General features: G+C 42.4%; 1 protein-coding gene and 4 non-coding genes across 5 annotated transcripts; all 5 read right to left on the reverse strand.

Moving 5' to 3' along the window:
- Positions 1–3,900: 3,900 nt before the first annotated feature.
- Positions 3,901–4,896, reverse strand: OR6S1 (olfactory receptor family 6 subfamily S member 1). Its single transcript, XM_068993123.1, has one exon. The coding sequence runs from the start codon at positions 4,894–4,896 to the stop codon at positions 3,901–3,903; it is 996 nt and encodes a 331-aa protein (XP_068849224.1).
- A 10,823-nt stretch (positions 4,897–15,719) lies between these two features.
- Positions 15,720–15,808, reverse strand: TRNAY-GUA (transfer RNA tyrosine (anticodon GUA)). The gene is given in 2 exon segments: positions 15,720–15,755; positions 15,772–15,808. It is a non-coding gene; the product is annotated as a tRNA-Tyr (tRNA).
- A 1,726-nt stretch (positions 15,809–17,534) lies between these two features.
- Positions 17,535–17,625, reverse strand: TRNAY-GUA (transfer RNA tyrosine (anticodon GUA)). The gene is given in 2 exon segments: positions 17,535–17,570; positions 17,589–17,625. It is a non-coding gene; the product is annotated as a tRNA-Tyr (tRNA).
- Positions 17,626–20,306: 2,681 nt separating this feature from the next.
- TRNAY-GUA (transfer RNA tyrosine (anticodon GUA)) lies at positions 20,307–20,396 on the reverse strand. The gene is given in 2 exon segments: positions 20,307–20,342; positions 20,360–20,396. It is a non-coding gene; the product is annotated as a tRNA-Tyr (tRNA).
- Positions 20,397–20,974: 578 nt separating this feature from the next.
- Positions 20,975–21,064, reverse strand: TRNAY-GUA (transfer RNA tyrosine (anticodon GUA)). Its single transcript is given in 2 exon segments — positions 20,975–21,010; positions 21,028–21,064. It is a non-coding gene; the product is annotated as a tRNA-Tyr (tRNA).
- Positions 21,065–21,490: the final 426 nt, after the last annotated feature.

Raw genomic sequence — 21,490 nt, forward strand, 5'->3', positions numbered from 1 at the left:
TGGGCAAAGGTATCTTGGGGTTGCCAAAAGTGCACTCCTTGACCTTGGTATGTTCTGACTCTTAAGGGTTTTTATCTGGAGCACACATGAAAGTGGCATCTGTGCCACTTTCCTTCCATTATCCTCCTTCCATCCTCCTTCCATTATCATGGTAAGAAGCAGAAATACTGGCTACAGTCAAGACAAGGAACTCTTTAGCACTTGAAAAAAAGGCTTGAAGGAGCAAATTAAAGAATACCCAGGCAGCTTGAAGGGGGAGATAAAGGAAAATTAGTTCTGAAAAGCAGAAATAGTTTAAGATGATCTTATGTGGGAGAGATGTGGGGATTTCTTATCTCAAATAAGATCTTTTGATCTTTGAGAAAGTAATGTCCATTGGGAATCAGAAACAGAGCACCTGGCTAAAGATTCAGTAGGTACTTTTTTCTATAGTGGTGGAAATTGGGACTTTATCTTCTGGGTTCTACTTGAGAGGAGCAGCACCAGCTTCTACAGCTAAGAGTCTGAGTTCAGAGTTTATTTTACTGATGACACTTCCAACAAGTAATTTTGTTGCTTGTTGGTGTTGAGACCCACTATGTCATCCTCACTGCTTGGGGAATGTTAGGAGTCACAGAGAACATCTGGAAAACTTGTCAAAGTCTTTACTGCTAAAATCTTTTCTGTATTGGCAGATCTTGAAATAGTTCCTATAGCCGCAATGCTTTTTTTTTTTTTTTTTTAAGATGGGGAATCCAGGGGAAATATCCATATGCAAAACTTCACAAAATCATGGTTTTCCTGGAATGAGGATCTTTAAGGAAGGTCTTGACTATGTATGTATAGCTACTGAACTCATCTGCTCCAAGGCCCACTCAGGAGCTCAGCCATAGACTCAGGGCCTGTACAATCTTAGAGCTACTAAACTGTCTTCCTCACCTCCTATGGTGCCTATAACTATGTTACTCCTATGCCAATATGGGCCTTTAATAACCTATTGTCAGCATGATCCCCTTTGAATTATACAAAAGTGTCCCCAGCAAATCACTATTGAGCATACTTATTTGACACTTTTTCATTCCTTATGTAATTTTTCCCTACAAGAAACAAAAAAGTAATGAGACTTTGCTGTGTTCCAAATTACCAGGTACTCTTCTGGATGGCATGGAAACAAATTCAGATATGATCCAGTCTCTGTCTTTAAGAAGTTTGAAAAATAATGGGAAACAGGAGAAATGCTGCAGCTTATTATTGCAAAAAAAAATTGTATCATTTAGGATTCAATCAAAGTGGAAGCACTGTAAGTAGTGATGAATAAGAGATTTATTACAATTCTGGGAACTGATGAAAAAGTTTATATCAAGCTCTTGCTTATGTGACAAGTGTTGGGCCTGAATCTGTAACCCTGGGGGTGAACAGGTAAGGACAAATGGGCATTGAAGTGAGGGGAGAATGATTCAAACTTACACCATGAAATCCATAAAGACAAAATGAAATAAAAAGGGAAAACTGGGACCTACATCCGTCTCTCACTGTCTCCAACCTTGTTGATATGGGAGATCTGCAGGAGAAGCTGGCTGCCTTCATCATAGAACTACGCATGCACTTGGCCCAAGAGATGGAGGAGGAGATTCATTTGTGCTAGAGGAGTTGTGGGTCCAACAGAAGCCCATACCAAGGAGTAAAAAGCAGACTAGCAGAATAGCATCTCTGTTGCATCGACAAGTGCAAGCTGCAACAAAGCCTGGCATTCTATGCCAATCTTCAGAACACAGTGGTTGTTGTGTGTGACATTTTCATCTTCTAAATCTCACTGAAAATTTCACCACATCCATATAGAAATTTAGATCCATATAGAAAGGAAAATTCCAGATAATGTAGTTCCTGCTTAGACAGACACGGTACAAAGTCAACTTTCTTGGGCACCTCCTAGGTACCAGGCTGTGTTCTGTGTGTTTGGAACACATTCTTATTTTTAGCTTCCTCTTATTTTGTGATCTCTGGGATTGACTTCCGGTTTTTATGCTCCATGAAATTAGGTAGCTTTTAAGGCAATATCTCTTCTGCTCTCTGGGCAACACTTCTAGATCATTCCAGAAGAATTCTTTTTCCCCTCTCAAATTAGTGCTTATTCTTATTCTTTCCACTCGTCTAGTTCTCAATCAGGAATCTTTCAGGATCGAAATATTTAGTGTGTGTGTTTGTGTATTACTAATAGAACCAGATAAAAGCATCACTATTTCTAGTGACCATTGAAACTTTATGGCTATTTCTTTGCATATTAATGCTCAGTTTGCCAATTTTGCAACATTATTTTGAGGTTAATGTCCTGTCCATATTTTGATACTTATTTTTTCTAAGCATTATGTCTATGTATACAAATGCACTCCAACATGGAGTTAATTCCCATGTAGTGAACGATAGCTTCCGAAAGCTTCTCTAACAAGAAAATACTTAACAGGATAAATCAGTTTTCATATGACCTCCAATGTTATTTTGTAAACCTCCTTATCATCCCCTGTCTTTGAATTATTATTTGTCTCTTAGTCTTCCCCTTTAAGATCAAAGTCGCTTGAGGTTAGGAACCATTGCTTATTCTTCTTCTTATATATAATAAAGACACTATATATAATAACATATATTACTGTATCACAGTATCCAACAAAGATGCTTAAAAAACCTTTGTTGAATGATTGAATACATACATACATATATACATACATAAACATTTGTCCAAGATTTCAAGGTCACCACAAATAAGAACCTCCATTTCCTTTCAAATATACAATGAAGTAGATAAAATGTAACACAAAATCTGATTCTTGGTAGGTACAACAGTAGCTGATATTCTTAATTTTTTTTATATTGAAAGTCCTCATTCCATCCTCATTTTACTAAAAATAAAAGATGAATGAGGACAACAGATATTCAAATGTAATAAAAAGATGGACAAATGAAAGCAACACAATCTACTGATACAGGAGATCTTTCCAACCCAGGGATCAAACCCAGGTCTCCTGTATTGTAGGCAGACGCTTTACCATCTGAGCCACCAGGGAAGTCCACAGCTGATATTCTTAATAGTTTTATATTGAAAGTCCTCATTCCATCCCCATTTTACTAAAAATAAAAGATGAATGAGGACAACAGATATTCAAATGTAATAAAAATATGGACAAATTAAAGCAACATAATCCACTGAAAAAATGAATGAATATATCTTTAATTCACCTTTATAATACAGTGTAAATTAGGAAACCACATTAAATGCTACTATGCATAAGCTTCCTTTTTGATCTGCTTTTCCAAAGGCATCTGAAATTGCCATGAAGAGGAAAATAAGTCCCTTCTCTTTTCCACCTAACAGTGAATGCAATATTTTTCAGAAAGTATGTACAAAAATATACAGTTAATCTATTTATTTCTATGATTATAGGACATTTTTCTTAAGATTCTTGATTTTCATAAATAATTTAAAGACTCTAATGAGAATTAGTTTTTAACTTTTGGTGACAATCCTACATGAACTCTTTAGGAATTGAATTAAAGCTATATATCCTCTTCCCAGACAAGCGCATATAGGCTCAGATATATATGTTTGCATAATAATAGTGCTTATACACTTTCTGAAGCTCATTCTTAGATTCTCTGGTGACTATGGACCCATAGGTTAAGATTGCACAGGTTGGAGGTTCTTATAACGGTATTGACTACAATAAATCAATAATAATGTGAATTTATATGAGATAGAATCAAGGATTTTTGCCTGAAAGAGAAGAAGGATGGATTTGATGCCTTTGTAGTTCTTTAGTGGTTCCAAAATTTGGTCATGTGGTAATATCCATGATGAGGAGACAATGAGAAGATAACAAAGAAGGCTTGGACTTAGGACATCCCTTAAGTGATGACGTCCCTTCACTTTCACCTCACTATTTTCTTGTTGAAACTCTTTGCAAGTGAAAGATGCCACCAAAATCCTGCTATTACCTTCTTAAACGTGTCCTTCAAAGCTTGTCTTACTCGCTCGTTCCGTAAGGCATAGATGAATGGGTTCAGCAGCGGTGTCACAAAGGTTGTTACCACTGTCACTGCCCAGTTGGTATCCACAGAGCCACTCTGTGATGGCCGCACGTATAGGAAAATGGCACTTCCATAGAAGAGGGTCACCACCATCAAGTGGGAGGTACAGGTAGAGAAAGCCTTCTGCCGGCCTGAAGCTGAGGGGATGCGCAGGACAGCTAGGACTATGTGACCGTAGGACACGGCAGTAATCATCAGTGAGGCTATGATGACAAGAGAAGCTAAGACAAAGTCCGTTTCCTCCAGCTCCTTGGTGTTGGTGCATGCCAGGCGGAGCAGAGGGCCACTGTCACAGAAGAAGTGCTGCACCACAGCATCCTGTTCACAGAAAGGAAGCAAGGCCACAGCCACTGTGGGGCCAAGCACTGCAAGGAGCCCCCCGACCCAGCAGGCCAAGGCCACTCGGAAGCACACAGCCCCGTTCATGAGCAAGGGGTAGCGCAGAGGATGACAGACGGCCAGGTAGCAATCCACTGACATGACAGCCAACAGTAGGAACTCAGAGGCCCCAAGAAAGAAGTAGAGATAGAACTGGGTAATACATGCAGCAGAGGAAATAGTGTTTTGCCTTGAGAGGAAATTGCTCAGCATCTTGGGAATAATGACAGAAGTGAGCAGAATCTCTAGGCAGGACAAGTTGCCTAGAAAGAAGTACATGGGAGTCTGCAGGTGAGTATCAGCTCCTACCACCCCGACGATCAACACATTACCTGTTAGAGTCAGCAGATAAACAAGAAGGAAGACAGAAAACAGTTCTGCTTTTGTGCTATTGAGATTTGGGAAACCCGCCAGGATGAACTCGGTTATACCACTGCTATGGTTTCCACCAGGAGCCATTATCTTTCCCATCTGTGCAATAGCATGAACACAGTCCTGGTGAGGATTCTCCAAACAATCCTAAAATTTATTTTATCATGATATGGCACACGAAGCTCCACTTTCTCTAGTCACAGATCCTATTAATACTTGAAGAACCTAAATGTCCATCAACAGACAAATGGATAAAGAAGATGTGACTCATATATGCAATGCAAAATTACTCAGTCACAAAGAAGAATGAAATAATGCCATTTGCAGCGACGCGGGTGGACCTAGAGAGTGTCATACTGGTGAAGTAAACCAGAGAAAGAGAAACGTTGTATGCTATGACTTAAATGTGCATTCTAAAAAAATAAAATGGGTATGATGAATGAATTTATCTATAAAACAGAACTATAGTTGCAGATGTAAAACAAAAAACCTTATGGTTATGAAGGAGTCGGGGGAGGGATAAATTGGGAGATTGGGATTGACATATACACACTACTATATATAAAATAGATAACTAATAAGGACCTACTATATAGCACAGGGAACTCTACTCAATACTCTGTAATGGCCTAACTGGGAAAAAATCTAAAAGGAGTGGATATATGTACACGTATAACTGATTCAGTTTGCTGTACAGCTGAAACTAACACAACATTGTAAATCAACTATACTCCAATAAAAATTTTTTTAAATGATTTGAAGGACCTGAGGTCCTCATCTAATTGATTTTTAGAGCTGAGGAAGATTTCCTATAAATGGTAGCTAAAACTAAGGTGTGAAGATGACAGGAGGTTCCATCTTCGCATCTACTATTCTAAGATCCCAAATGGTGATATCTCATTATTATAATAACAATATCCATTGAGCTGGACAAAAATTAAGAAAAATGATTTTGTGAAGAATGTGATTCCCATTCAACCAGAACTTAAGCCAGACTGCCTGGCTTTGAATCCCAGCATCTACACTTACTAGCAGAGTAGCCTTGGAAAAGTTACTTAACATTTCTGCGCAACTCAATTGTAAAATGCTGTAAGGAGCAAATGAATTCATAATGCAAAGAGTTGCCAGCACTTAGCTGACAAACGATGTGATAGAGAAAGCTCTGGACTCTAAGTTAGGGCACCAGAGTCTACGTTTGTCTTGCCACTTCCCTTGGAAGATAGTCAATTAATCCAGCCTTGTTTGTCTTTCATCTGCTCAGCTGTAGAATGAGTCACAGGAATCTAGGCCATTAGTACATTTATTATACAATATTACCTTTTCATGGAGACTTTCTCCTGCAACCCAACGGTCTAACAGAACTCAGTTTGTCACGAAGTGCTTGCCTATTTAAAGCAAGTTATATTTAAAAGGGAAAATAGGGATAAACCACACTGATTCAATCAGTCAGTTATCCGCATATTTTAATTTAGTGCCAACTTCAAGCCAAATATTCTGGGGAATGTTAAGATGAGTTTCTCAAGCTTTTTCAGTCCATAATACCAAGCTAAGTCTCTTCAAACTTGGGCCCTATTAGATGACTTGCCAGAGACAAAATTAGGAATTCCTGAATTTCTAATAAATTCAGAAATTAAGTCCTTACCAACTGATTCTCGTAATTCCAATTCTGAAGACTAACGCCAATTATAAGAACAAATCAATGATATTCTGAAATTTGTTTTTAAAGCCTCAGTTACTAGGAGAAAACTGATCACCATTAGCCATGCAAAGCATGAGAAATGACCTTAAGTCCTTGGTTCTCTGTCAGCCCTACATTCCTCTAGCACACCCAGCAGTCTTCATTTGCAATAAAGTTTGTGTGTTAAGTTGCTTCAGTCGAGTATGAGTCTTTGTAACCCCATGGACATGACTCTTTGTGACCCCCATGGACTAAAGCCCGCCAGGCTCCTCTGTCCACGAGCTGGAGTAGATTGCCATTTCCTTCTCCAGGGTATCTTTCTGACCCAGGGATCAAACTCATATTTCTTACGTCTCCTGCATTTGCAGGCAGGTTCTTTACCACTAGTGCCACCTCTCTACTTACAATCTCTCACCTGTGGCTCCCACCCAAGCAGGAAAACTTTTGTACGTTTTGTTTAGGATAAAGCAATTCTGTGGTCTTTTCCTCTAGAGATTTCATTCAACATCTCATCTCCCTGTAGCCTCTATAGAGATTACCTTATTAGCAGTAAAACCATTCAGCTTTTGTTCTAGGTTGATTATGTCTCAGGTGCTAGGTTCGTTGATCCGAAGGTAAGGCAATATTGTCACTACCCTCATGCAGCTCACTGCCTGATGAGAATGACAGAAAAGGTAAAATGTGTCACACGTGAAGTGTCACAGGTAAGCCCAGGGGACTTGAGGGGGCACATGGGAAGGAATCCGAGCTGAAACTTAGACAGAAACTATTCTGGAGAAAGGTGATACCTAAAATAAATACTAAAAATAAGTATAGATTTGATAGGAGAGACAGGAGGTTTTTAATGGAAAAGAGCAGTATGTGAGCATAGTACGTGGCAGTTGAAGCACAGAAAATAAGTAATGGAGTGAAATGCAATAGGACTGGTCCCCTCATAGAGGATTCTTTGTGGCTGTCTGAAATACTGAAACTGATTATCCCTTAAGTGAGAAGAAGATGAGCCCCAAACCAAAATATAGAAAGGATTCTTCCTACCTGCCCCTAAAATTCTTGATATCTCCATGAAGGTGAGGATCACCCTGCAAGCATTTTCTTTCCCTTTTTATGACTGAAATGTCCTGCTCCATCCTGGAGTCCTTCCCATGACTTCTACTGTGAGGCTGACAATAGCCTGGCACACTTGGAGTTCCTGAGGATGGGCAAAGCACTTGGGAAAAGAGGCTGCAGGTGGATAATCTGCTGCTTCTTTTGTGCGTTCCTCTTGGGTATAATTCTTCAAAGCTTTTCTTCTGCCTCGTAAATAAAGGGACTTTCTGATCCTAAGGAGGTCGCATCACATTGTCCCTTCTTGTGGCCGTGGCCAGGTCAACCGTTAGGGTCCACCCTCTCCTCCCTGTATAAGGAGTTTCTTCCACAATCTGATCACTGCCTGAGGTTTGAACAGGTACACTTCAAGTGAAATACAATGATCTCATAGTGCTCCAAGGTATGTCACTAAAAAAATAGCATGAGGCTTGAAGGCAAGGAGTGGATATGGAGGGTTTAAACCACTCATCTATCTATGAAAAGACTTCATGCACTTACCTATAGCTCCTTTCGTCTCTAATGGTTGAAAAATGTTCCATTTAAATCCAGATATTCACCTTTTTTGCTGGTGAGTTTTATGTACAAACTATCAGTTTTTCTGTTTGAGACCCTGTCCTCCCTGGCTCCTGGCATGAGCCTGAGTGCAGGGAAGAAGACTGAAGAAGTGGTTGATTTCTAACCAGTCCATCTATTGACAAGTAGGATCCTTCATGCAAAACTTGAGTTTCAGCGCGGGAAGGAGAAAGTGAAAGAAAAGTGAAATTGCTCAGTTGTGGCCGACTGTTTGCCACCCCATGGACTGTAACCTACCAGAGGAACCTGGTATGGGATTTTCCAGGCAGGAGTACTGGAGTGGATTGCCGTTTCCTTCTCCAGCAGGAAGGAGAGGTTAGGACAAATGCAGAAAGTAGCAATGACACCTATACATGATCATGTATAAAATAGATAATTAGCGGGAAGCTGTTGTATAACACATGGAGCCCAGCATGGAACTCTGACAACCTAGAAGGGTGGAATGGGTGACAGAGGGAGGGGATATATATAATATATGTATAATATATTACATATATTGTATATAATTATGACTAATTCGCATACAGCAGAGACCACCGTAACACTATAAAGCAGTTATCCTCCAATTAAAAAAACTTGAGTTTCCAGTGGTGATGCCCCAAAATGAGGATTTACTGAACCAAACATTAGAAGCCCAACTAGCAGCAGTGCCTGCTAAAGAAAAGAGATCCAATTGGTGAGGAAATAAAGCCATAAGAAAGAGAGAAAATAATTCCTTGAAGACACAAGAGAGATTTGCAATTCAACAGAAGTTTCTCAGACTTCATGCTTGATGAAAAGGAGGCTGATCTTTAACAAAGGTTGAGTGGGAATGCTTCTGCTTTCATCTGTCACTCATCCCAAACCAGCAGCTGCGAAAGTACTGGGCAATACAGTACAGTAATGAGAGAAAGAATGGAGTTTGACCAGTTGTGGAGGACCATAGCCAACATCCGTCTTTCTCCTGCACAGCACTCATGGGAAATATTTATATCCCAATAACAGAAGCATTGTGTTTTCTCCCTGAGGATTTACACTGGTATTGAGAATCCCTCCCCTGGCCTTTGGGTTGGGAAGCAATAGTAGCCCCAAGGGTGGGATAAGAGAAACTTTCCTGCACCATCCCTAGCTTTTACTGCTTCTCCCAGCCTTGGACCTTATCTTCTAATAAATAACACACACACCTAAAACACTGTTCAGAATTCTGAACCACTCTTCACATTTTTCTATCTGTGTCCACTTTATGTCCTTGAATAAAGACTTGACAAATTCCTGTTCATGTTCTAGAACTCAGTTTACTCTGACACACATCAGCTTCTTTTCTGAGAAGCTTAACCCCACCTCCTGCCCACTCTCCAACCTGATCCATGGCTGGTTCTGCTAAACTAAGTCTCAATACCTAATTGGAACTCTACTTTCTCATTTGTGTCTCATGCCAGATTCTGAACTTGTAGGACAGGAATTATATTTTAGTATAATAACAACCACCAAACATAGTGCCTGGAACACATTAGGTGCTCAATAAATAAGTGAATTAAACTACTCTGAACCCTAGGCTTGAGGAGCAGCTGGTATTGTGAGATGAAAACCAGTTAAGTCAAGCTGAGAGGAAGAAGAGTAGAGTTGTCTCTTATTATCTCCATCAGATTGGTTCCAGAACCCCCTGGGGATATCAAAAAAACTATGAGTGTTCAAGCCCCTTGATTAGAATGGAATAGTATTTGAATATAACCTGCACATATCTTCCATATAAAGTTGACTCTTGAAAAATGCAGTGGGAGGGAGGTTTAGGAATGCCAATTCCTGTGTAGTTGAAAACCCACATACTGATATTTCTGCCTCAAAAACAGAGGAATTCATAAATGACTTACCCAAGAGCAGAAACCTGAAACAGTTTGGTCAGAATCAGTACTCAAATCCTTTTGATTTATTTTGATTCCACATATTGTGATCTTTAAGAGAAAAGAAACTTACTCTCATAGCTAGTTAATTTAAGGATATGTAAAATGAAAAAGTAGGTACTATATTTATTGGAAAAATCCACAAGTAAGTGGACTCATTCAGTTCAGACCCATGTTGTTCAAGGGTAAGCTATACTTTAAATCATTTCTAGATTACTTATAATACCTAATGCAATGTAATGCAGTAGGAAATGGCAACCCTCTCCAGTATTCTTGCCTGGAGAAATTCCATGGATGGAGGAGCCTGACGGGCTATAGTCCATGGGATTGCAAGAAGTTAGACACGACTGAGTGGCTAACACACACACACACACACACACACAACACAATGTAAATGCTATGTAAATAGTTGTTGGTATAGCAAATTTGCTTTGCATTTTGAAACTTTCTGGATTTTTTTTTCCTGATTATTTTAAATCCACGGTTGGTTGAGTTCCCAGATGCAGAACCCATGAGTATGGAGGATTGGTTGTACAGAGGTCCCCCTGAGACTCAGTTTGACTGAATTCCATTCTTCTGGACATATTCTTTTTTAGAGAAAAGAAAATACCTAACTGGAAACATGAATGAGGCATGAGAAGTTTCCTCACTTTAGATTCTGAGGAAATAGTGAGATCACAAACAGGTAGACCTGGTTGAGGTAAGCTGAACAAAACTAAACGAGAAACTGAGGCTCCTGTTTGTTGAGCTGCAAGGAAGACAGGTCGAAGTGAAGAGAGACGCATGAAATCTGAGCGCTAGTAAAGCACACTTAAGCCATATATGTTTTTAACATTTAATTAAACTATGAAACTTAAGGCTCTAACTATAAAGTCAGGCAATTTTTAAAAAAACGACATAGCTATCTGTCCAATTAACAATGATCTTGGTATTGTTATAATACTTTCAAACTGACTTGATCATAGGAATATCCTAGTTTTTGCATGAGATAGTACATTCTAGAAGAAAAGATCATATTTATTTTAAAAATATAAAACATACTCAAATGGCTTAAAAATACAACAATGTATAGATTTTTAAAGTTCTAATTCTCCTCCTCCCTCCACCCATCCTATATCCCTTCCCTAATTAACCATTTTCATTATTTTATTGCACAACTTTCTACTGTTGTTTTGTGTATATGTAAGCAAATGTCAAAATGCTTAATTCTTTACCTGTGACTTTCTTACTCTGTTCTGTACCTTATTACTCACTTTTAAGATACCCTGGAAAACTTTCCCTGACATTATATGGAGAACAGAAGGAAAATATTTAAACTAAGGAGACTACTAGCTTGACAACTCTGTTGAATGATGGAATTTCAATATTCTCGAATTATACTTCTATTTTAATCATCTTTTAATATCACTTTGACTTTAGTTTTCCTCATCAGTAAAATTCCTGTTGTGGTAACTGTATAGAAAATAATTTATAGCAAAATGATATGATACTTGGGATGTGCTTCCAAAAAAATGAGTGGAGGTATAGATGAAATTAGCATGGCCATGATTCGGTAATTCATGGAACTATGAGTTTGTTACACCGTTATTCATTATACCATTTTCTCTATTTTTAGAATGTTTGAAATTTTTCATAATGAAAAAGTGTCAGAAATATGTAGCAACAATCAGGTATATATTTCGAGAAAACTCAAAGTTTTTAGATTAAATACAAAATGTCTGCAGTTAAAAATTAATGAATGTCAGAAATATTTCCCTAAAGATGGCAACTCAATTTCCACAAAATTAGCCAACCAACCACTGGGGAATGTCAGATACCATGTGGCCTACTCTGAGCCAGGAAATGTAAAACTCTAATGAACTATCAACTCCAGGAGGAATTCAAGCTTCCCAGAAACAACTTGCTTTCTGACCCAAAAGTAGTGGAGGCAATATAGAAATACCGCTATTCACACGGAATCACAGTTCAGAATGGGGAGATAGGATTTAAAGAAAATATTGAATACAGAAGATTGTCTTTTTCATTTATGATAAAATTTCTTAAAATAAAGATTGCTTTTCTCTCCCTTCTTCTTTCTCCTTTTCATATTTTAAAAGGGTAAGTAAATAACATAGGAAAACAAGATTGAGTTCCATTATTAAATTTTACATAAGAGGAACTTCCAGGAGAAAAAATAGCACATAGAATTGAATAAAAAGGACAAGAAATACGATACAAATCTAAAATATGAATGGGAGATTATTCTGTAGTCCTTAATTCATATATGTTAACTCATACCTATGTATAATCTGGCCTTGAGTATAATAACCACAGTGTGAAAAGAAGGATAAAACAGGACAAGCAACCTTAGAGAAAACAGGTACTTCAGGATTGGCTGAAGACTATCTTAAAGAACATAGAACTAAGAGACAAAATATATGAGAGAAATGTTAGGTGACATAAGGGCAGACAAATATCTATGAAACAGAATGGTGCAGAAATAGACCCACACATGTATGGCCACTTGATTTTCAATGAGAAAAGGAAATTCAGCGGAAAAAGTATAGTCTTTTCAACAAATATCGAAAGAACAGTTGGATATTCATATGATAAAATGGACTTTAATCTACATCTTAGACTTATAAAAACTAAGTAAAAAATGATTCATAGACTTAAATGCAAAACTATAGCAATTTTAATTTCTAAAAGTACAAAATAAGATATAACCTCTGTGACTTTGATTTAGGCAGATTTAAGAGAAACTAAATCAAAAGCACAGTTCATAAAAGAAAAATTGATAAATTGAACTTCATCAAAATTACAAGTTTTCTTTTTCAAAAAAATACTATTAAGACAACACATAAACAAATTATAAGTTGGGAAAATTATATATATTAAAATCACATATCTAACAAAGGTAAAATAGTATCCAGCTATATTAAGAACTTGCAAAACTTGTTAATAAGAAAACCTACCTCTAATTTTTTAAATGAAAAAAAGATTTGAACAGCCCTACAATGATAGTTGGAGACTTCGACACCCCAGTGTAAACAATGGAGACTAGACAAAAGATAAATAAGGAAATAGAAGACTTCAACACGGTAAGCTGACCTAACAGTGCAGATCTCAGAGACCACACATAGAACATTTCACCCAATGACAACAGAATATATCTCCCTCAGAAATACAGATGGAACATTCTCCAAGACAGACTTTGGGCCACGAAACTAGTCACAATAAAATTAAACTGTTGAAATTACACAAGTGCCTTTTCTGATCTCCATGTAATGAAACTACAAATCAATAGCAGAAAGAACTTAGACCACACAGTTTTGAGCAACAAGTGTGTCAAATTAGCTAACACAAGAGAAATTAGAAAATACTTAGAGATAAGTGAAAAGAAAGTCACAACATACCAAAACTTAAAGGATGCAGCAAAAGCAATGTTCAGAAGGAAATTTAGCGCCATGCTGCTGCTGCTGCTGCTAAGTCGCTTCAGTCGTGTTCGACTCTGAGACCCCACAGACGGCAGCCCACCAGGCTCCCCCATCCCTGGGATTCTCCAGGCAAGAACACTGGAGTGGGTTGCCATTTCCTTCTCCAGTTCATGAAAGTGAAAAGTGAAAGTGAAGTCACTGAGTCGTGTCCAAGTGTCCAACTCTCAGCGACCCCATGGACTGCAGCCTACCAGGCTCCTCCATCCATGGGATTTTCCAGGCAAGAGTACTGGAGTGGGGTGCCATTGCCTTCTCCATAAATGCACATTAAAAAAAAATCTCAAATCAATAACCTAACCTTCAATCTGAAGGTTGAAAAAAATGTTTAAGAAGAAAAGTTTTAAGAAAAAAGAAGAGCAAACTAAACACAAACAAAGCAAGCAGATGGAAGGAATAATAAAGATTAGAGGAGCGATAATGAAAAATAATTTAAAAAACCAAAATCAACAAAACCAAAAGTTGATTTTTGAAAACGTGAAAAAAAAAATGACAAATCTTTAGCTTGACTGACAAAGGAAAAAAACAAAAGAAAAAAAACCCATCAGATTACTGAAATCAGGAATTAAAGTGGAGATGTTACTACTGACCTTATAGAAATAAAAAATACTGTAAGAGAATACTATTAACACCTATATGCCAACAAATTAGATAACCGAGATGAAATGGAAAAATTTCTAGAAACACACAAACTATCAAAACTCACTCAAAAGTTTCTTTGAAAAATAGAAAATCTGAACAGATCTATAGCAAATAAAGAAATTAAAGAAATAATTGAAAACCTATCGAAGAAAAATTCAGGATCAGATGGCTTTATTAGTGAATTCTACCAAACATTTAAAGAAAAATTAACTCCAATCCTTCTCAAACTCTTCCAAAAGGCAGAGGAGGGAATGCTTCCAAACTTGTTCTATGAGGCCAGTACTAGCCTCATATGAAATTTAGAAGAAAAATAAAAAGAAGAAAAGAAAATGATACACCATTGTACCACATGAATGCAAATACAAAAATCCTCAACCAAATACCAGTAAACCTAATCCAGCAGCATAGTCAAAAGATTATACACTAAAACCAATTGGGGTATACCCCAAGAATGTAAGAGTGGTTCAACATATGAAAATGAATATAATATGCCATGTTAACAAAATAGAGGGGGAAAACACATCATCATTCCAATTGATAAAGGAAAAGCATTAGACAAACTTGATATCCTTTCCTGATAAGAATACTCAGCAAACTAGGAATACAAGGGAACGTCTTCAATACGATAAAGGACACCTATGAAAAATCTGCAGCTAATATCAGTCTTAGTGGTGAAACACTGAAAACGTTCTCCCTAAATTCAGGAACAAGAGTGGACAACCACTATTCAACACAAGGAAGTTCTAGCTAAGGAATTCAGGCAAATAGAATGGAATGGAATAAAACAAAATGAAACAAAACAAAATGATATATAGTATATACCATACTATACAGTATAATCAGAGAAGGCACTGGCGCCCCACTCCAGTACTCTTGCCTGGAAAATCCCATGGACGGAGGAGCCTGGTAGGCTGCAGTCCTTGGGGTCGCTGAGGGTCGGACAGGACTGAGCGACTTCACCTTCACTTTTCACTTTCATGCACTGGAGGAAATGGCAACCCACTCCAGTGTTCTTGCCTGGAGAATCCCAGGGATGGGGAAGCCTGGTGGGCTGCCGTCTATGGCGTCGCACAGAGTCGGACACGACTGAAGCGACTTAGCAGCAGTAGCAGCAGCATACAATATAATGCATCCAAATTGGAAAGGAAGAAATAAAACTATCTCTGCTAGGAGATTTTATGATTTTTATATGTAGAAAATCCTAAAGAATCCATCCGCCCTAAAAAACTATTGTAGCAAACGAATTCAGAAATGTGGGTATCAAAGACAGCACTGTGCTAGGCAGAAGATGCAAAAGCAAAAGGGCTCGAAGGTTGGGGTACTGTCCCCTTAAGTGGGAGCGATGGTTGGGGGACCAGGGGCTGTTGTTTTGCGCTGAACGCCGTGGACTTGAGAAGAAGCAAATGTATTCCTTGGCGCCAGTTCACAGGACGCCGTGAGGGTGGCTGCAGAAGGGCTTTCCTGCCCCTATTCTGTGAGAGTTCAGATGCTAACCTGCTTTGCAAGGGTAAATTTGCGCTGTTGGGCTCCCGGGGGTGGCGGCGGCCTTCACGACGGAGCAAAATCACCAACTGCACTTCCTTCGAGCCGGAATCGAACCAGCGACCTAAGGATGTCTACAGCTTTGTATCTACAGTCCTCCGCTCTACCAGCTGAGCTATCGAAGGGCGCACACGCGTTCGTGCTGGGTCTTTCCTTTTTGGAGAAATGGCAAAAGCCAAAAGGCTTTAACAGGCTCCGGGTACAACATACTCTGGGTTGGCTGGAAGTCCTTTGGCAAAGAGCCGTGCACACGCCGGGGATCCGTGGTGGCCAGGCATCCCGGAGAAGCGATTTTCAGAATCTGAGCCCAGCCCGCCACTTGTTGACTCATTTTCTCTCCCTTGGGCTCTTTCTTCAGAGAGAACAGGAGAGCACCCCTCTGTGGCCAGAAAACTGGAAAGAGGGTGAGGAGAAAGGGGCGTTACTGAAACCCAAATGGATGCGTAGGTGAGGTGGGAGCCGGCTCGCGGAGGAAAGCAGAGGATCCTACCACCCAGGTAGGATCCGCTGAGGGGCCCTCGAGGAGTGTCTGAGCGTCTCCCCCAGCCCTTACCCAAACCCAGACCTGCCCTCTGGTGCTGACCTGACCCTGTTGCCACCACGAGCTGGGCTCACTTTTCCTCACGGTGAGGTTTCCTGGGAAGTGATGGGGAAGGATGTCGGGCTAGACGGGGAGACCACACCCTTAGGCACCCAGAAGCCTGGTTATGCTGCTGCCAGTCTGGGGACTTGGCTCCCCTTCTCTGCCCACAGACCCATATCTCTTTGGCAAGAGCCGGCTGCTCCCTTATGTAGCTCCAGATTCTGAGGGCTTCCTGGCAGGCACAGCAGATGAAGGGAGGACCAGAGCACCCCAGTGTCAGGCTTGGACCTCTTGCCTTTGCTCCGCGTCTTGGACAAATGTTTAAGATCCCGTCTGGTGTGAGCCTGCCACCCCGACAGTGCTTGGTCACCCACCCAGCTCATGTCGCACAGAAGTATGGCAAGCCACACCCAAGTGTGGCCTCCAGTGCCAGTGTGGCCTCTCCTGATCCAGATATCCGCAGGTTTTCACCTGCAAGGACGAGGTCCATGTTCTCGAAGGTCTGCTACTGCTCGCTGTAAGTTCCCAGACAGGAGGAGTGGGGTCATGGCAGGGCTCACTCTGGAGTGTCCAAGTCACCAGCGTCCACCTCCCAACCATGGTCACACTCTCATTCTGTTATACCCCCAAATATCAAAGCTAGTTCCCCCAAACCTGGTAACCTTCTCTCCCTTTCTGGAGAGTGAGGAAGAGAGAGAGCTAGAGAGAGAAAGAGAAAGTTGGAAAGAGAGAGATGGACAGAGAAACAGAGACAGCCGTTGGGCTAGACGGAAGAGAAAAGCTAAGGACCATTCTAGCACTAGGCCAAGCAGAAAAGGGAAATTGAATGGGAGGATTTTCAAGAAGAACGCCTTGGTTGTCCCTGACCCATGTGATGGCAGGGGTGCTTGTCAGGCTCCAGGGCTTGTGGTGGGTAGCTCCTCTGTGGCCACTTATCTGTCACGGATCTGTCCATGTTGAGTAAGTGGTAGCGGAAGAGCAAGTGCAGCTTTCCCTGGGGAGAGATATATGAATAAAAGTTTAAAGGGTTTGGGAGGTTGAGAGGGTGGCTAACTAGCCTGCTAAGGCAGGAGCAAAGGGGTGTTGTTAGGCTGAGGGGCATTTGTCCGTGGATTTCAGGAAGGAGAGGTAGGTAATTGGCTTCAGAAGGGCTCTGTCCTGTGAAAGTGGGGGTCATCTACTGATGAAAGGGCCAAGGCCAATATACAGGGCAGAGGTAGAGGGCGCTAGCGGTCTTCGTGACGGATAAAAAAACAAACCCAAGCACTTCCTTCGAGCCGGAATCGAACCAGCGACCTAAGGATGTCTATATTCATGAAATACTACAGTCCTCCGCTCTACCAGCTGAGCTATCGAAGGGTGCACACCTAGGTACTTCCACTGACAAGTACTGGGGCTTTCCTTTTGCAGAAATGAAGGCGGTCAAGAAAATGGAGCTTCACTGCTTGTTAAAGAGGAGCATGGGCCTCCATGGGTGTTCCTTCCCCCTTTCCATCTATCTCATCCCCAACCCCCATCCCTGGTTCTTATCTCCTTTACCTGTTACTCACTCCAGAGAGGGGCCTCGGTGCCCACCTAGATCTAGTCTTGCTTTTCCGTGCAGTGAGGCTTCCTGGGAAGTGATGCAGAAAGATGTTGATTGGGCTAGCCCAGTCTGGGGCCTTGGTGACCCTCCTTTGCCCACAGACCCGGGATTCCTTTGGCAGAGGCGGCTGCTCCCTGAAGTAGCTCAAGATTCTGTGGGCTTCCTGGATAGGCATGGGAGACGAAGGGAGGAGCCAGAGCACCCTGCTGTCCGACTTGGACCTCTTGCCCCCACTTGGAGTCTTTGAAAAACCTTTCAGATCCTATCTGGTGTGGGCTCGCCACCCCAGCAGTGCATGGTCACCCACGCAGCACAGGTAGAACAGAGGTGTTGCAAGCCACACCCAAGTCACCTGCCCTCCAATGCCTGTGTCACCACCCCTGATCGAAAGACCCACAGGTCTGCTCCTGTGAGGATGAGGGCCATGTCCATCGAGGTCCCCTACTGCTCACTGTGAGGCTCCAGATAGGAGGATTTGACCATGCTAGGGCTCACCCTAGAGTATCCAAGTCATTAGAGTCCATCTCCCAGCTATGGGTACTCCCCTGCCCCTGCTACATCCCCCAAACATCAAAGTTAGTTCCCCCAAACCTGGGAACCTCCAATTCCCATGGAGAGGGGGAGGGAGAGGAGGTAGGGGTGTCTGTGGACATATCCAACGAAAGCCGTAGCATCTCTTTTTGGTCCCTGCCCTCTGGACTCTGCAGAAGGTCACATTCGAGGCTGGGGACTCTTTGTGGCCACAGAGCAATAAAACCTTTCTCCTGAAGGTCTCCTGTGGGACAGCAGTGGCACCACCCCCATGGAGACACCACAGCCCTGGGCTCAGCCCCTTTTAGTCAGCAGTGGGACATGGGAAGTCCTGGGGCAGCTCATCTGGAGAGGAAAATGTGTGGGGAAATGCAGTCTGAATGCAGAGGCAGAACCTAACTGAAAAGGAGTTTGTGGGCTCAGGGGTCAGGGGAGGCCAGCAGCTGGGCCCCAGGACTGCAGAGTCACAAGCCCATCACCGTTGTAGTCTCCCATGACAGTTCTCTTTCCCATGCTTTCCAAACATATCTCCCACCTTCAGAAGTTTCCCTCCCACAGAGGGGTAAGAGCAAGGGCCACACCTTGGCTTTCCTCTCTGCACCCACAAGCCTTGACAACCCTCCCCCCGCCACCACCGCCTCTTCAGCCTGGCTCGGTGGGGATGGATGGAGGTTGGTGGGAAGGCCCAGCGTATGTAGCCTTAGGGCCCAGCCCTTAAGTAAGCCAGCTGGTCAGAAAGCACAGGCCACTGATCTGTGTAAGGAGAACAGCTGGTGTATCCCTCGAGACCACACATCCAGCCATCAAACCCTGGCCCCTTCTGCTAGCTGCTTTCAGCCACCACTGTCTGCCCTCCCCTCCACCCCCACTTTTCCTACTCTCGGGGCTCTCTCAACTCTAAATCTTTCCTTTTGCTCACAAACTCTGCTCCTCTCTCTTTATCTCCCCCTCCGCTTGCAGTCAATCACCCTTGGTCTCTTTCTGTCTCTGTCTTTATCTCCATCTCTATTTCTATGTCTTCCATCAGAAGCAGCAGGGGAGTCCGTGCACGTGTTTTTCCCACCATTGTACAGAGTAGGAGCAATCATTAGTCTTTCAGAAGGAACTCAAAGCTTCCTATAGCAACCAGAAAAGCTGTGAAGTTTCAAGGAATTTGAAGTTTTCCCATGGCCTCAGCCTCGTTCTCTGACAGGAGATGTGAATCGGGCCTCTGAAGTTTTCATCATGACTTCAAGCCTTCTCCCCCATCCTGAGAGCCCTGGTGTCTTTTGCTGCTGCCAATGCCAGTGGCTCTCAATGCAGGTGTACAGTTGGCAGTGGCTTGGTAAATCTCAGAGTGGCAGTCCTGTCCCACAGTATATAAAACGAATAGTGATGGAGGTTTTCAGTCTCCCTATGTCTATATATTTATGGATTATTCGAAGGAAACACAGAAAGAGAGAACAAACATGAGAATGAGGGAGAAAGAGAAAGAGAGAGAGTCAGAGAGAAAGTTGGAGAAATGGACAAGGACACACAGAGATTGCCGTTGGGCTAGACAGAAGAGAGAAGCAAGGGACCACCCTAGGACTAGGCCGAGTAGGAGAGAGAAATTGAATGGGAGGATTTTCAAGAAGAATGCCTTCACTGTCCATGGCCCATTTCACGGCCTAGTGCTTGTCTGGCTCCAGGGCTTGTGGCGGGCAGGTACTGTGTGGCTGGGTCTATCCATGTTGAGTAAGTGGTGCTAGCAGAGCAGGTGCTGCTGTCCCTGGGGAGAAGTGGGTGAATAAAAGTTTAAAGGGCTTGGGGGGGTCAACAGGGTGCCTTGTTGGGGCAGCCTCCTAAGGCAGGAGAAAAGGGGTATTTGGGGCTAGGGGGGCATATGTCAGTGGACACATTTCACTAGTGGCCCTTATGATCGGGCAAAAGTAACCAGTGCACCTCCTTCGAGCTGGAATTGAACCAGCGACCTAAGGATGTCTACATTTATCAAGTCTACAGTCCTCCGCTCTACCAGCTGAGCTATCGAAGGGTGCCTATCTATGTTCTCCACTGACAAGCACTAGGTCCTTTGTTTTTGCAAAAATGAGAGGGGCTAAGGAACGGGAACCTCACTGCTCCTCAAAGGAACACCACCTCTAAGCGCCTCCTTCCATCCCACCCGCTAGGAAACTGAGTGGGAGGATTTTCAAGAAGAATGCCTTGGTTTTCCATGAACTATGAGATGACCCAAGTGCTTGTTGGGCTCCAGGGCTTTCAGTGGGCAGCTCCTGTGCGGACACGTGTTTGTCAGGAATCTGTCCCTGTTGAGCAAAGTGGTAGTGGGAGAGGGGGCACTTGTCTCCCCAGGAAGAGGTGCGTGAATAAAAGCTTAAAGGACTTGGGATGCTGAAGTAGTTGGGGCAGTCTACTTAGGTTGCTTTTGGATGAAGGGCATGTGTCCTTGGATTTGGGGAAGGGACAAGAGACTCTGGAAGGGCTTTATTGGCTTTGTCCAGTGAGAATGAAGATGCTCTTGTAGTGCACGGGCAAGGGCCAGTTTGCAGGGCAGAGGCACTAGGTGCCAGGAGGTGGTGGCATTTATGATGAGGCAAAAGCAAGTGAGGCACTTCCTTCGAGCCGGAGTCGAACCAGCGACCTAAGGATGACCACATGTAGTAGACCTACAGTCCTCCGCTCTACCAGCTGAGCTATCGAAGGGTGCGCATGGACTCATGCCAGGTCCTTCCTCTTTGCAGGAAGGACAGAGGCCAACACTCTGGATGACCCTGGGTACATCAAGCCTCTGGTTAGTTGCAAGCCCTCTTGTCAAAGAAAGATATACATGCTAGCTCCGTGATTGTCAGGCACCCCGGGTGGCTATTTTCAGAATGTCTGGTCCTGGACAGTCACTCGTTGACTCATTTTCTCTCCCCTGCTCCTTTCTACATGGAGTGGTGGGATACCGGCCATCCTAGGTCCGAAACTCTGTAAGAGGTGAGGGTAAAGGGGGCGTCAGCCAAACGGAAGCGTGGGTTGGTTGGTGGCGGGCTTGCGGAGGAGTGGAGAGCAGAAGAAAGCATCCTGCAGGGTCGATGAAGACCTTTTGAGGAGAATCACTGCCTCTAACTGCCTCTCCCCATCCCA

Source organism: Capricornis sumatraensis, chromosome 2, assembly GCF_032405125.1.
Source record: "Capricornis sumatraensis isolate serow.1 chromosome 2, serow.2, whole genome shotgun sequence".
Taxonomy (NCBI): domain Eukaryota; kingdom Metazoa; phylum Chordata; class Mammalia; order Artiodactyla; family Bovidae; genus Capricornis; species Capricornis sumatraensis.